The sequence below is a fragment of the Pempheris klunzingeri genome, chromosome 15 (genome assembly GCF_042242105.1).
Source record: "Pempheris klunzingeri isolate RE-2024b chromosome 15, fPemKlu1.hap1, whole genome shotgun sequence".
Lineage (NCBI taxonomy): Eukaryota > Metazoa > Chordata > Actinopteri > Acropomatiformes > Pempheridae > Pempheris > Pempheris klunzingeri.
This window is the reverse complement of record NC_092026.1, coordinates 9,429,333-9,446,849: the sequence shown is the minus strand read 5'-3', so window position 1 is coordinate 9,446,849 and position 17,517 is coordinate 9,429,333. Positions and strand designations below refer to the sequence as shown.

General features: G+C 43.0%; 1 protein-coding gene across 1 annotated transcript in view; it reads right to left on the bottom strand.

The window, feature by feature from the left end:
* kmt2cb (lysine (K)-specific methyltransferase 2Cb) overlaps positions 1-17,517 on the bottom strand; it is a 57,129-nt gene that overhangs the window by 13,312 nt on the left and 26,300 nt on the right. The window contains exons 17-40 of the mRNA XM_070845806.1: positions 16,822-16,926; positions 16,526-16,707; positions 16,039-16,203; positions 15,819-15,925; positions 15,599-15,670; positions 15,250-15,462; positions 14,570-14,689; positions 14,180-14,305; positions 13,955-14,085; positions 12,659-12,851; positions 10,329-10,421; positions 10,010-10,057; positions 8,703-8,843; positions 8,565-8,597; positions 7,912-8,061; positions 7,672-7,813; positions 7,342-7,583; positions 7,090-7,163; positions 5,625-5,822; positions 3,417-5,396; positions 2,304-2,620; positions 575-2,175; positions 374-485; positions 75-141 (exon numbers count right to left, since the gene is read on the bottom strand). Of these exons, the coding sequence (XP_070701907.1) occupies positions 75-141; positions 374-485; positions 575-2,175; positions 2,304-2,620; positions 3,417-5,396; positions 5,625-5,822; positions 7,090-7,163; positions 7,342-7,583; positions 7,672-7,813; positions 7,912-8,061; positions 8,565-8,597; positions 8,703-8,843; positions 10,010-10,057; positions 10,329-10,421; positions 12,659-12,851; positions 13,955-14,085; positions 14,180-14,305; positions 14,570-14,689; positions 15,250-15,462; positions 15,599-15,670; positions 15,819-15,925; positions 16,039-16,203; positions 16,526-16,707; positions 16,822-16,926 (6,612 nt within the window). The remainder of the gene's footprint in view (positions 1-74; positions 142-373; positions 486-574; positions 2,176-2,303; positions 2,621-3,416; positions 5,397-5,624; positions 5,823-7,089; positions 7,164-7,341; positions 7,584-7,671; positions 7,814-7,911; positions 8,062-8,564; positions 8,598-8,702; positions 8,844-10,009; positions 10,058-10,328; positions 10,422-12,658; positions 12,852-13,954; positions 14,086-14,179; positions 14,306-14,569; positions 14,690-15,249; positions 15,463-15,598; positions 15,671-15,818; positions 15,926-16,038; positions 16,204-16,525; positions 16,708-16,821; positions 16,927-17,517) is intronic.

Genomic DNA, 17,517 nt, shown 5'->3' with positions numbered 1-17,517 from the left:
TATGTATTTGCCACTTAGATATTCATCATTATATAGTTTTAAATATTGTCTAAGCAGATTAATGATTCAGTCACCTGTCCAACAACTTGTGGAGGAAGTGGTGTGCTTTCAGGACCAGGTTGTACAGGTCCAGGAGGAAATCTGTAACAGAGCAATACCACAGCCATGCACCATTTAGTCAATTACTCAAGGTGACAATTTGTCAAATCTTCAAATAGTTGCACAATATCCTAGTGGCTTGGTTATTATTATTTGGTTGGCATAATCATGTCTTTAAAAACTGAAACTAATATACTATACTCCCACTACCAGTATTATGATATTCACTCAAGAGATAAAAAGTATTCCTGCTGTACCAAAGTGAACGTTTTACCTGTTCATGACCATTGGGGTCATTCCCATGTTGTTCTGAACCATGACTTTATTGATGCCTTTCAGAGCAACCATTTTAGCTTTCATAATGGGGTCGGTGATGGTATCAAAATCTGCAGATGAAAAACAATGCACTCAGAAATAATCACTAAAAAATAACATTAACTCCTAACTATTAGAGGTTCTGGCCTAAATAATTTACCAATGTTGGGGAAGAAGGAGTCACTGGAGCGCTGTCGTATCATGGCTTGCATCTGCCTCTGTTGCTGTTGCTCCTGCCTCTCCTGGTCCAGGAGGTCCTGCAATAGGAGTGGCTGCTCCTCTAGCAAAAGGGGACGGTGTAGCTGGCCGGCCTGCTGACCCAACGCCTGGTTCAACGCTGCCTGCTGGGTTTGAGTCAAACCGCTTTGGTCCACTCCAGGGGCTAATCCCACCTGGTGGTCTGCCCCAAATCCAGTCATAGAAGCTTCTCCTGCTGTGGCAGTGTCGGACATTGACTGAGTCATTGTAAGTCCTGAGGTACGCTGAGTGTCGGTGACTTGGTTCTGCTGGGGCATGAGGTTAGCTTCTTGATTGACAGATTCAACAATTGGATTTAATGACTGCTCCTCAGGCTGCTGCTTAACGAGTAAACTAGACAGGACTGGGGTGGAGTCAGAGAGCACTCCCTGCTGGTTTGAGGTTAAAGTGTTTTCAGCGGCTTGCTGGTCTACCACCTCATGGGATTTTTGACAGTCCTTGACCTCTGCTTTAATTTCCTGCCCAGGTGCCAAAGAAGCAGAGTCCTGACTCCCAACAGCTTCCAGCTTGACTTCAGATGACAACTGCTCACCTGAGGCCTCTGACTTTGCCAGTACGGAAGCTGAACTGGATGAAGCTTCGGTTCCTGTGCTCGGGTTTTTGGCGATGTCTGTGGTGTCAGCATGATCATCCATTGGATCACTTAGATCCAATTCCTCATTAAACATGTCTTTCTTGATGTCATCTAGGTCAGGGTCTGTATAGGCAATGATGTCAAATTTACCAGATGTTAGGAAGTCATCAAGGTGTAGATCATTTGTCTCTAGATCTAGGTCTTTGCCATCTTCAGGATCTAAATTTAGGTTTTCCAAGTCTGCATCCACCAGGTCTTTCACCTCCACGTCCTCAAGATCTTTGACTGCTGATTCTTCTGCATCCAGTTTCTCCTCCACAGCTTCACTGCCGGACACTGACACAGTCTCAGTCTGTCCAGCAGGGGGTGCAGTCAGGATCATTGATACTGCCATGTTCTGGGTCTCACTGGAAGCTGGCTGGCTCATGGATCTCATCAAAGGAGATTGTTTGATCATGTTGTTTCCTGACATTTGGGCTTGGGCTTGCTGATGAAGATTGTCCATGCTGGCAGATAGCTGTAGATGGCTTGTCTGGCTGGCCATAGGGTCCATCATCCTGAGGCCCTGATTTACAGGGAGCCTGACTTCATGTGCTCCTGGAAAGCCTGGTGGCCTTTGACCCTGCAAGTTGGGATCTATGTTGCAACCTTGCATAGCACCTGAGGGAAATGGCATACGTGGCCTATTTTCTGATGCTCTGTGTCGCAGCTCAATGAAAGGCTGGCCCATTATGTTGTGCTGCTGCACTGGCATACCCCGTGGTGGGAAATGCTGGGGCAGCCCCATAGGGTTGCCTCCCATACTCTTTGCCATTTCGGCAGACATTGAACGTCTCATCTGTGGAGGGACATCCTGCATTGGGTGTTGTCCCCGGGGAAAGAACTCTTGGGCTCCATGAGGTCCTACAACCCCAGGTGGAAATGCAAACCTAAAATACAATGCAAACATATATAAATATGAGAGAGAAAATCTCAAATGGCACATCACCATGTTATCAATGACAGAATATCTGAAACACGAAAGGTGTCGTAAAAAGAATATAATCATTACACAAACCTTGGTCCCTGATGTCTCAAATTAGGATCTCCAGGATGTGGACCCCGGGGGATTTGTCCCTCATTAGGGAAAGGGACACGCTGATCTCCTGGAAAAGCTCCAGGAAACCTCATTGGCCCTCCTCTCATGGGTCCTTGTCCAGGATAAGGTGGAGGAGGCCGGTTGAACATTTCCCCTTGTTGCCCAAGGCCCTCCTGAGGCCAGGGTCGTGGCGTTCCTGGGGTTATGTTGCCAGGGGGCTCCTGAGGGCCTCGTTCCTGTCGAATAGCACTCCTCTGCTGCTGCTGCTTGAGGATTAGTTCTCTAATTCGTTGTCGCTACGAAACATAAAAACATTGAAGAAATGTAAGCCTTTTTAAACACAAGGTCAGTGGACCATGTATATCTTACAATAATTCTCTAGTCTTGGCTGTTTAGAGAGATTGCCATTCATTATGTCCTTCTTAAGCTCCACATCTAATGTGTAGCAATGCAAGTTAAAAGTCAATTTGTCCATTGACCACCGCTGCATGCGTTAATTTCTTTTCACTTCCTCTACCTTGTGGTCTGATGTAGTAGTTAACAACAGATACAATAACATTTGGTAAAGGTAAGCACATGGTGTTAATTGGTGTTCTTGACAGGGATACAATTTGGCCTCTATATTTAACACGTACTGACAAAAAGGTAAAACTTTTTATGCCTTCATTTATTGAAAAAGTGACCTTTTTGCTGTCAGAAGGAATGCTACCATTTGTTTAAATGTATTTTTAATAGATATACACTATTAAAAAGGGAAGAAAAGGGTATTTGGGGAAATATCAGACATATTCCTTTTCATCTCAGTTAGCATAGTTCCTGATCCAGTTTTGACCACCACTCGTGCAGTTCTTTCATGGAATGAGAAATAACAACATATTTTGGGTGTGCTCACTTGAGGTTTCACCCCCAAATAATGGCTTCGTGAGTAAGACAACTGATAGCAAAATGATGGCCAAAATATGACCCAAGATATTATTTAAAAATGTTAAGAAATTACTTGAAGTGAATAAAATACAAGTGACAAAATAAAATTTTATTAGTAATGTATGAAAAATTAGATTTAGAATAAAACAAAGAACAGTATTCATATACCTGTCTGAGTCTTTCCTCGCTCTCAGCAACAGCAATCCCCTGAGCCTCAGAGGAGGCAGCAGACATTTGTGGGTTGTTAGACAGTTGGCCTGGGTCTTGAGGTACAGTTCCATTATTACCTACTCCCGACTGATCTTTCATTTCCATTTTCTCTGTTGACTGTGGACGAGGGGTCATGGGGGCTTGTTCAAATGGGTCATGGCCAGGTGTCTGACTGAGTCTTCTGGAGGGTGACTGAGTAAATCCATCTTCTGAAACACTAGGGTGTTTTGGTGTTTGTGAGCCTGGATGAGGGAACGGCTCTTGAAGCCTGCCTTGAGGTGGGGAGAAAGGATCCTGGCTTCCCATTGGTCCTAGCCTTGGTCCTTGTCTGCTGAGCCCATCAGGACCAGGCCGTGGGGTCCCTGGAGGCTGGGCGTAGGGGTCATTAAGCATTGGTCTGGAGGACCCAGGCTGGGAAAACATGTCGCTACTCCCTGGCCTCGATGTCCCAGGTGTACTGGTAAATGGCTCCATTGGCCCCCTCTGGCTACCCGGTGACTTGGAAAACCTCTCCCCCACAGAAGGCCGTGGAGTACCTGGTGGTTGCGCATAAGGGTCCACTGAGTGGGAAGGTGACATTCTCTGTCCGGGGTGTGACTGATGAGTGAACTGGTTCATTCCACTGGGGCGAGGAGTAGAAGGAGCCTGTGAGTAAGGGTCTGAGGATGGACTAGGCGTGTTTGAAGGCTGACCATAGTTGTCATGTGGACGTGGGGTACCAGGAGGTCTGGCATAGGGCTCAAAAAATGGGCGAGGTTGACCACCAGATTCATTGATGGATCGTTGGTTACTTGAAGACTGAGAGAAAAGGTCAGCAGCTGGCTTGTTAGGACCAGAGGGCTGGGCAAAGGGGTCATATGTGAAGTGGTCAGGTCTTGGAGTGGAAGGTGCATGAGCATAAGGATTTCTAGACATTTGACTCATTGGTCCTGGCTGAGCAAATGAGTGCACCTGAGGGTGATGCTGGCCCATTCTAGGAGGACTGGTGAAGTTGTCATTCCCAGAGGGTCTTGGAGTATGCGGAGGCTGAGCATAGGGGTCATTCTGGTGATTCTGAGAAAACCTGTCGGTTGTGTGTGGACCTGGTCGATTGAAGGGATCCTGGGTCTGAGGAGGAGGCATAGGTGTTTTGAACAGAGGGACCGAGCCAGACTCATTGCTTCCAGGGATTGGTGCTAGTAAAGGCCTTGAGTAAGGGTCAGACAAGATCATCCTGTTCTGTGCCATGCGCTGATAGGCCTCATTTCTTATCATGGGCCTTGAGTATGGGTCTCTGCCTGGAGAACCCATTGGGGGCCTTCCCTGAGCAGCCTGACTGGACCTGGGGGGACCCATGGGCTTGAGGAAAGGGTCCATTTCCCCAGATGGTCTTGGGGTGTCAGGAGGTTTGGAATAAGGGTCACTGCTCATGGATGTTGGAGAGCCAAAAGATTCATGAGCAGGAGATGGCCTCCCTCTGTCATGCTGCTCCATCAAGGCGGTGGGGGATTTACCAGTTTCCACAGGCATTCTGCGACACGTATTTGGCCCGATAGTTGGTGGTCTTGGGGTCCCGACCATCTTGGCATATGGGTCCCATGGAGAAGAGGGTCTGGAACCAGATGAACCTGGTGAGAATACCTGTGGGGACTGCGGCTGGGAGGAAGGGCCAGATGGAGGGGGAGGTGGGGGTCGTAAGAACACATCCTCTGGAGGACATGAAGTGGGCGTCCCTGGTAGCTGTGGTCTTGCAAAACATTCTTTAGAGTTGAGCGGCTGCATGGGGGACATGCTGCCATTGCTTGGCTGGGAGTCTGGGCTCTGGTTACCACTGTTGTTGCCATCTCCCTCTGACTGTTGTTGCTGCTGTTGCTGCTGCTGGAGTTGCTCATTCTTAACTTGCTCCAATTTCTGAGTGGCTTCAATTTTGGCTTGCTGTTTGCTCTTCTGCCTCATTTGCTGTTGGAAGGGCACAATGAAAAGTGGGATTAGACATCAAAAGGGATGTGGTAAATATCAGTCTCATGCCAAAAATGAACTGGACCTACTAACCACCAATGTCATCAGGGTTAATGTGGAGGATAGTGCAGTTGTTTAGGGAGCTTTATTAAACCACCACTTCTTAGCTGTCTTAATATAAAGTGGACCTGCCGCTGCATTCGCTGACTCCACTGCATACACTCTTACCTGTCTAAACTTCCACTCTTGTTCATGCTCTGACTCTTTTGGTTTCAAAGGGTCTTTAAACAGCAGTTCTGTGTCTAGTGGTATGTTGGGATCAAACACCTCAGGGGGCTGTTGCTGTGGATGGTGCCTCTTCACCGTCTCATTCGACATCTGGACTTTGTTGATGCGCAGGGCTGCTCGGTTATCTCTTGCCTTTTGCTAAACAGCAAATCAATCACAATTGCAAAACAAAAACAAATCAGACAGCAGTATTTAATAAAACACAAGATTCTAGAAAAATATTTCCTACGCAACCTTGATTCTCTGTATTAAGTGTGATGCAGGAGAAAAATCACTCACACTACTACAGAGCTGTGCATGCAACATTTAATGTAATGCAACATTTAATTCTCTTTCATACCATTTGTTTCAATATCTCAGTAATTTACTAGGTGCTTCAGCATTGGCAAGCAAATGTATTAAAGAAAAAAAAGACTTCCAGCTTCCATCACAAGTCCAGGTACCAGACCTCATGACTACTATGATTTTTTATAACCTCTTACATGTATGGGTCAAGGAACAACCAGCAGATACAACCCCAAAACAAGTTATAAGAAATCACCAAAGTGCTGGCTGTTTGTGAACACTGCTGAACTGGTAAGCAAAACAGTGGGGATGAGAAAGCTACAACATCCACAAAGAGAAGAAAACTATTTTCACTCTCTAACCATATCCGTACTGTTTGTAATTGAGCAATATGAGCCATCTGGGTTGAAGGTTCCATCCTCAGTGGCAAAGAGTTGACACAGTGAGAAAGGTGTCTCCATCCCTGAGGCTAGGGCAGTATATGTATATGATTTTGATCGATTTTGTAAGACCTTTTATCACAGAAAATGTTCAAGGGGTAGGTGCTCTATGCCGCTGGATTGCCATTAGTAACTTGACTTGCTTATTAAAAATATTTTTTGGCTTTGGTATGCTGGGTGCACAGCCAGGACTTCATACTGTACATGGAGTGCAGGATAAGGCACATCCTGTTTCAATCTCAATAAGTGCCTGATCATGATTAGGATGTTTAAGTGGGATATCAAAAGAACAAGCCAGAAAAGAGAACCACCATGTAACCAGTGGCACAATACCTAAAATCACTAATGCAGGATACATTTAAAAAACAAAAATCGAAATTAGGTCTTTGAGACTGGCCTCTACCAGATAATATTACTTATAGTGAACTTAATTACTGAGACCGGAGTGAGTTCTAACACTGAACAGAGCTTCCTATGTTAATTAGTTCATCTGTGAATGGCCGGATTTCAAATTGCATTGGCACGAGGCAAGAGGCCAGATGCGATAAAGGAGCCTGCCTTCTGCATACTAATATGCCAGTGCAACTAGTAGAGAGTTCGATGCCTGGCATGGTTCAAAGAGTTTAGGCTTTGAGATAGTAGAGGAAAATTGGCAAATTCAACAGAGTGAGTGATCTTACCACATATGGGGCCCTGTCTTGTGAGCTAGCTTTCCTCCAAAGTTTTGCAATTTGCTTTACTCTTGTGGACCAGTCTGGTGAAAGCATAAGAGAAGGAGTTGTCATGCCAACAGTCTCACAGAACATACAAGGTATTTTTGTACTGTGTGACAGGGAAAATACACCGAGTATACCCAAACAAATACCCAGAAACAACTGCAATGATAACAATAAAAAAATATATATATTAAGACTGTAGAGCCATGTACAAACCTGGGTATTCTTCTTTGAGGTTGGGAAAATTGACATTGGTATATAGGACGGGCGCTACAGTGGCTAGCTCTCCAAGTGTCTCCTCCTTCTCCCACTTCAGTGTACTCCTTTGGGCATTTGACATGGCTTCAGTTTCCCCCTCAGGCAGAGATCCAGGGAGCGTAGGGCCAGAGATAGGGCCATGGGCAGGGTAGGCCAATGAACCAACTGCCTCTCTAGGCATCTGATTGAACTTTCTATCCCTGTAAGAACAAAAGAAAACAGGTGACCATCACAACAGTGTCCGTTTTATCTTGGAATATGTAACAGTTTAAAGGAAGGAACATGTACCTTGGATTGTCAGTGAAAGGCATACGATTAAGGGGGGAGAAATTTTCTGGGATGCAGGGCCCTGCTCCTGGATTTGTAGGGAAGCGTTGGTTCTGTCCCATCATACCATTGATCATTTGAATCCTTGGGAACATGGGATTCCCTGCACACATGATTTTAGGAGTGAATTAGAATCAGAGATTTTCAAAACAACAGAGTCTAGTGTTATCTCTGACAGCGACAATGTAGTTAATTCTCTACCTGCGTTGTGGTGAGGCATACTAGTGCCAGGTGTGGCAGGGAGAGGCCCTGGACCCTGGGGGTGAGGCACCTGTGGTGGTGGAGGTGGTTGACTCGTGCTGGGGCTAAGGACTGCTGTAAAGAGATCCTCCACATCTTTGCCCTCCAGCTCTGTAACAGGGTAACAGTACAATGTTATATATGTGGGTGTATACAATAGAGTATCCCATAAGATAGGTGTAGAGGTGGGTAAAATTAATAAAATGCAATGCCAGAATTCACCCCCCCACCCCCACATGTGCTACAAATATTCTTATGATAGCATATTGGTGTGTTTTTTTTTTTTTTAAATCAAATTGGTAAATGGCCACTAAAAGATGACCTGTTACAAAATGTTGACAAAAGAGAGCAAAGAGGAATGTAAATATAAAAAAAGTGAACACCTTCATATAGTAACAAATTAATTATATTTATTATGAGAGATAACTGGATAATTGAATTTTTGCCTGAAGGATACTTGTACAGTTTCTCACTAACCTCTAAAACATTTTTTACCAAAATATTGAACCATTGTTCCAAACACTGCTTAGGGAGCTCTTGGTTACATTCATTGGTTTAAAACAACAATGGATGAAAGCTTTGAAAGTTCTGCAAGAAAGGATGAAATTACAAACCTGGAATTTTGTAAAGTTTGCTGAGAATTGATTCTGAAAAAATGAAAGAATTAGAGAAAACATTAGAGATCATTATTCATCTTGTATGATGTTTCAAAACAACTGCAAGTGTCTGGATGTCTGGTCTGCCACACTGACCATCAGTGACCATCTTGTCCAGCTCTGGGCTGAGAATGCCGTCCAGGGGTTCCTCTGGGAGGGTTCGAGGTGTCCTCCGGCCAGCCTGAGACTGGGGCGCCACTGGGGAACTGTCCGTCAGGGGCCCGATGTCCAGACCAGCTGTGGAAACACAGACAGACACACAAAAACAAATCATAACACACACACACACATAGACAAGCACAAAGCAACCAACAAAATACCCGACCATGAACGTGAGAACGTGAGCATAAATATAGTCTTGAAGTAAGAACATGTTTATTGTCTTAACAGCCTGTGGAATACAATCAAAACTCAACAGTATATGGTTACAGCTCCTTGGGGTTCCTTTGCTGTTTAAAAGGAGTGTTTTGGGAACTGTTGAGAGACAGACAGGTCACACTAATTCTCAGTAAAAGGTACATAAACACTTTAATGTTTGCGTAAGAGAATACCTCTTAAAATTGTAAAATCTTTTGTACTAAAACTGCCAATACTACTATAAGTCTCTTGATAAAGAAAAGCATGCAACTTTCATCAGCTCTTAAAATCGCTGATCAAATCCACAAGAAAACCTATATATAAAAAATGTGGGTTACAACACTGCTACCACATTAAAAGCAACATTATCAAACTTCTTAAGCTAGTTTACACAGCATACAGTTATGATCTCTGCAAAGGAAATATTTCCCTACTCTTGTCTATACTTTCAATTTCACCCCCCCAATCTTTCTTCAATATAAAACTTCAAACTAACATGGCCGCAGTATCTATTTTAGAGCAAAATTATATCAGCCCATGGGGCATTTCATGAGAACAAAGTAGTTTTCACTAAGCACAAGTACTGCAGTGCTTTTTGTCATCCAGCCACAGGACTGAGAGCCTTCAGTCATCAGGAACTTGAAGGACATTCACCAAGGCCTATTGCTCTCTAAATGGTTGGGTTCTAAAGTGCAAATTTCTTTAATGCCATGATGTCCTTGTCAGTTTGTTTCTTTGCTGTCTTAAGGACAATCTCGATAAGGCAGCTATGAAGTTGTTCTCTTGTTTATTTGAAAAATGCTACCGCTTTGAAAAGGTTGAGGAGGCTCACAAACAAAGACTGACACACAATATGCATTTGAGTGAATATTGTGCACTGGGTTAGGTAAGCACTAAGCAATTTATGTGTGTTAAAACAATCTGAAATGGGTGAGAAAAGCTAAGGATGAAGCAGCTTATATACATGCACACTCAGATAGGGACACACACTGTAAGAGAGGAAGAATGCACTAAAGCAAGGGATTAGTAGGCCATAGCACCCTTACCAAAAGGAGGAGGTGAGCTGTCAACCTGGAAGGGGCAAAAATCAAGACCTACAAGAACCAAAAACCAGATAAAATGAGTGAAAAAATAGTGAAGACAGAACAAGCACAACACGGTTCAGACAAACAAACAAAAGATAAAACCAAAGATGAACAAAAGGTATTGTTAAAGAATGTGACATTAAAAAAAGTGGCCAAAGCAAAACAAATTTGCTGCTTGAGGAAGTTTCTGAACCGCGAGGAAAAGATTTTGTAAACCCACGGTTAAGTGACTATTAATAAATTCTTGCTGCTGTGACTGCCTGTGAGATTTATGACGCACCAGAGTCACTGCTTGGCTTTCCGAGCATTCCCAAGATGTCTGCATCAGTGTTCAGAACATCAGATAGATCAACTAATGGTTCCTCAGACGTATCTGTAGATGGGAAAAATAGGAAGAAACAAAAAAAAAAGAAAACCAAACCGTCACAAATCATAATTGATGGTGGTGTTGAATGGACATGAAAATGAGTTTTGGAACCATTTGTTTGGATGCCACATACAGAATTTGGCCTTGAGGAAACGAGAAGAAACTGTATATTAACAATAGCTTGTTTGCACATGATGTCACATCACTGCGTTGCTGTGGTGCCAACTGCAGATAGAAGTCAGGAAGTGATTTTCTACACTGGAGACAAAATCGCAAGGCCTATGGTTTGTGTTATTAACGGATGCTAAAATCAATCCAACAGAGAAACCACAAGGAGCTTTTATTGAGTAACAGAAGTTGATATTTGTAAGGACGGCAAAAATGCAAGAAATTTACCGAAAATGCCAGCAAAAATGGCTTGTGTACCCCCATCTGCAGTCAGGAGGAGCAGAGTAAGATAATGTTTGTGTGACAAAGTGGTCACTGCACAAAGATAACGTAACTTATGTGGCTATGTTTATGTAGTTTACCCTTTCATTGGCTTATGACATTAAAGTTACTGTTTTCTTTGCTTTGTTGGAATCTGAACCCCTGTAACTGAACAAAATATGTAATATCAGCTAAACTATCACAGTATAGGTTTTCCTCCATCACCTCCATTCTGCCTTTCACTTCCTGTCCTCCATCTGGATGTCACGCATTATCAGAATCACGTGCAGACAACATAAAGCTTTCTGGCCTCTAAGGGACTGAATGAAATGTACTACACCAAATGCATCTGACAACATACTAAAACATGTTGCAGATGGACATCTCCATCTTAAACTATACGAATTCATCCAATAAAGCTATTCTAGCCTTTGATTTACATAATTGTGGGCCATTTGACCTCAAGCTTTGTGTAACTTACTATTGTCAAAAGAAAGGATCGACTGCAGAGACATTATACATTTATTCAGTTCGATGCTACAGCTTTCACCCTTAAGAACGTTCTCTTTTCTGTATAATACAGGCGAAATAAGAAAAAAGTATTTGACGACTGTCACAGTGATGTAAATTTTTTTTTTTTCCAACCAAAGTTACAGTATTTTATTTCCTTCATCCTTTTAACCTCACTACTGGATACAATTCGGTATCTTTCAAGCTCATTGTCAAATTTACTTTTGTTATTGCAATTTTTGTATACAAAACCTGTTGTACTTAATATTCAAGAGCAAAAATTCGAAGATTCCCAATCAAAGAACTGATGCCCAAGCATTGCTGCGTAGATTTCAGATTTGCTTCTTAGCTAAACAACTACATGAATGTTTTGGATGTTAGTCTTTGCTAATTAAGGTTTTAAACTGTGCTGTCATCTGACACACTTGCCACACATTCAGAGTTTTCTTTTTAAGTTAACAAATTCAGATATTTTAGCAAAATGGATCCATCTATCAGACTCCATCCCTGTTCACCTTACATTGACTTAATATAATGCACTCCTAGACAATCCTAGTTTACTTCTACTGCAGTCTATCTGCTGGTTGTGTCAAGGAAAGCAATAATCTGTCTAGTTATAATGCTTTTCTACTGTTTCTGTATAGTAGTGTGCATAGATGTTAGCGAGTGGTTTCTAGCACTGTTACTATTCTGTTTCAGGCATATGGACTTTTGTTTCCTGGTTGTGCAACCAGTCTGTCTTTAAGGCCAGCACAAGGGGCATGTGCCATATCTAGTGAAATTGAGATAAAAGATCGAGAAAGCAAAAGACAGAATGGGCAGGCGGGAAAGAGCTAGCTTGCAGAGAGAGGAGAAACTGAAGCTTCATTTAATTTGATTATGATGGAATTTAATTCTGTGTAATTCCTTAGTGTAGCAGGATTGTGAATGGAGTCTCTCAACGCTCATGGCCAGAGATTAACCTTTGACACTTTGACTTTGTCTTGTATGAATGGGTGAAATATGGTTTGACCATGTGTTCAGTAGACCTGTTATACCCACTTACTCCTGTATTAATACCCGCACTCTGTGATGACACTTGCAGAGATGAGTGAGAGAAATGTATGAAATAAAACATATTATGTGCCAAAATAAAAATAAGCGCCAACACTGTATCCCCAGAAACAGCCTTTCCAGCATTGGTCTAATGTAAGCCTTTCCCGGTCATTTGGTCATATCGAATATTTAGTCCAACGCAGTGCCTTGAATTAATGAATCATTAGATCCCTTGTCTGGAAGAAAAGACATTGTGAGTGTATACGTACGTGCTGCTGCTGCTTTGCTGGGAAGGGAAGCTGTTGAGGCGCTGAGCAGAGGGTCTGATGAAGGGTCCAAAAAGCTGGTGGTGGGGTGCTTCCTCTCCACTTGGCTTTGCCCTTCTTCCAGTAAGCCTGATTCAACTGTCTGTTGCCTGCTCTGTTTGCTTTTGTCCAGTAAGTCCTTTCCAAAGAATGCCTCCTGAACATGACAACACAGAACACTGGTCAATTCTCTGTGTCGACACTCTTCTTCAAGAACTGTCAGTTCACCTTTCTTAACATGATACTTGGGAAACACATCACCATGTCACATAGACGGTATTCAGCACACTTTGAAGCCACATGAGAACTGACCGAAGTGAAACAGAGAAGCCCTGAAACTAACAGTCATGTCGCTGCTGACCTCACTTTTGTCAGCACCTACCTCCCCCAACCACTTATACCCACAAGTCATCTACTATCCTCAACGACATGCAATTGCAGCTCCCTGCTGCACTGAGACATTAAAAGCCCAACATGTTGCTATTTCAATAATTAATGAAATGTGCTTCGCTGTGTTGGACCTTTAGGTTAGACTGAACATCCCCCTACTGTGGTGGGATAAAGAGCAGCAATGACAGCTGCCGGTGGCTTAATGCACATCACATATCTGTGTTTTGGCCAACAAAAGGTGACACTGGGATACAGACTGGAGACAGGGGGCCTTGAAGTCATCACCAGTTAAGCTTTTGTATGTCAATTCACAACTCAGGCAGAAGCCATTTAGATAGCATGATCAGAGACGAGTATCCTCTGCAGTGACTTCCTCTAGGCTGTTCATCTTTCCAAAAAGCTCACAGACGGGGCACTGTGCACCAAAGTTCTGTAAGTGGTTTCCAGGCAATGTACTTTGGATTCCCAACCTTCCCAAGGGTGAGACAAAATGCATTTTATGAAGATATGGCATGACAAGACCAGACAAGTCCTGCATATGAATGGGAGGCTTGCATAACAATAAAACAAAAATAGATTTGCAATCAACTAATGAAATATACTATTTAAAAAAAATAGTACCTGTGTTGACAAGGTAAAGTGTTAATTATTATTATTAAAACTAGTTATTTGCAGATATTAGTGCAAATAACTAAGAAACTAAGCTACTATTTTAAACACATTGATTATAAAGTTAGTACCTCCAGAATGGTTACATAGCCATTTGTACTATATGGTTCTATAGTGGTCATACACCAATACAAAAACTTAATCTTACAATCTTACAATCTCCTGTCAAACAGTAAGAGTGTGCTTTCAAAGGTGACAGACCTGCAGGTAGGTGGGAAAAGCTTCCTCCAGTTTTGTTTTCTTTTTTCGGTAGCGTTTCTTTATTTTTTCTGGGACCTCTGGTCCAGGGGGCGCCTCATCCACAGGCGTATCAGGCAGAGCCTCTGTCCATCCTAAAACAAAAGACCACCACATAAAAACAAACAGTCAGATGAGGGGACAGTCTGTTGTAATACAGATGTGTGTATAGATTATTTGTGTACAGACCCTCATCTTTTCCAATGGGAATTTCTGACACAGAGCCAGAGGAATCCTTTCTGCAAAGGGATCGTTTGGCCTTGCCTGGACCTTGGCCTGGACGGCTCCTCTGACGAACCATGAACCCACCAATGCCTTGAAAAAAGAAGTTATTAATAACTTACTCACAAAATTACAATTTTCATGACAATTATGATATATGATTTGAGATGTACTGAGTTTGAGTGTACTCTTCTATTAATTGTCCAGTGCATTCAGCATGAAGGCTCAGAAACACTAGATAGAGCCCTCTGTACATCTGAGGCCCTGAGATGGCAGTGCTTTGCTACAGCTACAGCGGCCATGTACTGCACCATTTTACGCTTCAGAGGAGCTGTCTCCTTCAATCAGGTGCCCTACCCGGCCGGTACGGTTTCCTCTTCCTCTTTTTGCCGCCGTCGGCCCCCTTGGAGTCGTCTTCTGCTGGCTCTCTCTCCAGGCTCGAGTCAGACTTCGCCTCACAATCTAGGAGCTCCGTCTCTGCAAGAGGGAGAGAGCATTGATGATGAGTGACAGGCCTCTGGCAGAAAACACCCCGACCAGGCCCCTCGGCACAGCACCAGGGTCAATTCTATCTGAACTCCACTCAGTGGCAGGACATTAGCCTGATTGAAATTAAATTCACCAGTTCCATTATTAAGGACCTTCATTTCTAGTGAACAAATTCTTTTTCGTACACATTTCTTTTTTTAAATGGTTATTCTGTTACGATATCTCTTTTTGATCTGTATAAATGGTAATGATAATACATGTTTACCCCCTAACTAGGGATATTACATCCCACTATCTGGATCCAAGGTTGACCATTTTTAACAAATCAGTATTGATTATATAACATATTATACTGATTATATACATTTCTGATACATATACTTAATATAATAATAATTGTTGAAACTCTGGAGTTTTGATAAACATTATTAAATCATTGGATTAGGGGCCAGGGGTACCAGCATTGATAATCCAAGTCACTATTGTGCTGAGGGCCTGTAATAAACACAATGATATAGAAGAAGCAGCTTGTACGAGAGGACGAGTACCTCTGTTGTCCTCCATGTCTTCATCGCGAGAGTGCTCTGAAAGGTGGTCTACAGGAGCCTGAAGCACTGCCACACTGTTCTGGTTAATGATCTTCAGCTTCAGCTTCGGTTTGGATTTTCTGCGGCGTGACGCTGTAGCAGACAAGCTCTGGAGCTGACAAAGCCCAGACTCGGTCAAGCAAACTCCATCCTGGGTGTAGGTTCTCGACAGATCTGAAATGACCAAAAAAATAATCATGGCTGTTAGCATATTGTATATCAGCCTAAGTCAAATCACCATCTTGTAGAAAGAAAAAAAAAAATCTCTGTTGTTCACAATCCATCAGTTTTGAAGCTGTGCTGTGCTTACCCATTTCTTTAGCCTTTGTGACGATCTGCGTCATAACTACAGGCTCAATGGCGTCTCTGGCCTTGGTCACAACTGCAGCAACGCAGGATACACAAAAGCCATTACAAAAAGTAAGCCACAGAAACAGGAGGATCAAATGTCATAGTTAAAGCTTTTCACTCTACAGCAGACACACAAAAAGAAAAAAAAAATACATTTAGAGGAATCACTGTGCTCCTACCTTTAGTGGTCTTGAAAGCTCTGCACATTGTGCAGTCAAAAGAACTGTCTGCAGCTTTTTCTACATCTTCCTCAGAATGGAGGCCTTGGCAAGACGCATGGAACCATCTATAGATAGCAGAGAAGGTTTAGGAAAGAGTCGGTTATATAAAGAAGAAGAAAAAAACTTGAGTAGAGACCAGTTCTCTTGAGCTGACAGGTTGTGTAGAAACACTGCACACCTGTCACATTGGCGACACTGCAGAATTGTAGTGCCTTCACTGTAGTCCACCAGGCAGATGGGGCATGTTGCAAGGCTGGCACAGGGGGCACACTGGGTGTAATTATTCTGCCACTCACACCTTAGGCCTGGGGTTGTGGCGCCACACTGGGTACAGGACACACACCTGCAGGAGACAGGGAGGACAGAGGTCATTCTACCCAAGTTACTTCAAAGAGGATAACGCAGATCAACTGTGCTGCAAAAATCCTGCCTACTCACTTCACTGTCCACATGCTGCAAATATGAAATTATTTCCTGTTAATTTATAATATTCAAAATAATCTTAAATACAGTTCATCCCCTCTCCATAAAAATATTTCAGACGTTCACTTTACCTTTAGGAAGTTGAAAAAGAACTTAATGTGGGCTGACTTTCAACTTAATTTTGGAAACCTGAGTTGCTTAACAAAGGACAGTGTTCAATATGTCATCATAAAGTTACTCACCATTTGCACTTCCAGCTGTCCTTGGGCACATTCTGCAGTGGAGGATCGAGGCAGTAGGTGTGATAGCTGATGTCACAGTCATCACACAGCAGCAAGCGGCCAGGATCTGTGGCCTGGCCGCAGGCCTCGCACACTGTACACTCCAGACAGCGCCAGCCTTTACTCAGCACCACCTTGGTGATCTGTGAAAGTAACAGACACATGTATATGCAGGCCTGTGTATGACAGGATGACATTTCTGCTATGTACTCAATTATACTGTATGTGTAATGTACAAACTCAATAGTTATATGTACCTTTATGCCAACACAGAACGGATGGTAGCACTGGCCACACTGCGCACAGGCCAAAAGTCGGCCCTCTGCACCAAGTCCAAAACTTCCACACACCACACACATGTCCTAGAAGGAAATAAGACATCATGAGTTACTCTATCTTACTAAAGCAAAAGTTAGAACATCACCAACATCCCCCACTGAGTCCCATTTTTTTGACGTTCTTATTTTCCCAGTTAATTTTTACCTTCTTATGTTTAAAAAAAACAACAACAAAGAAACTAATCAGCTGGTGTCAGTTTCAGCTTGTCAGAAAGAAAAAAATCTGGCCACTGCTACCAACTTTCAACTCAGTTTGTCCCCATGTCCCACATGGGTATCAAATATGTTCTGCATATTCTGCCACTGGCACTGTCAGCAGAAGTTGTTATGTATGCTGCTGCATGCTATCCTGAATACCGAAGAAAATGCCTTCCTTCGGTTCAACCCGCTTGGTCAATAAGGACAGTGCAGTTGTCCTTTATCCTCAGATATACAGTAATCATATTGAAATGCAAGGTGAAAGGAATGCATGATGCTCTTCACTTTAAAGAATTTCCTAACAAGGATGATTGAGTGAGCCCTTTTCAGCCCCTGCTTCACACTTATATTCACATCCGAGAGCTCAGCAGAACAGCCTTTTAAGTACAGACTTGTTTCACTTAAGCAATTTGCAGG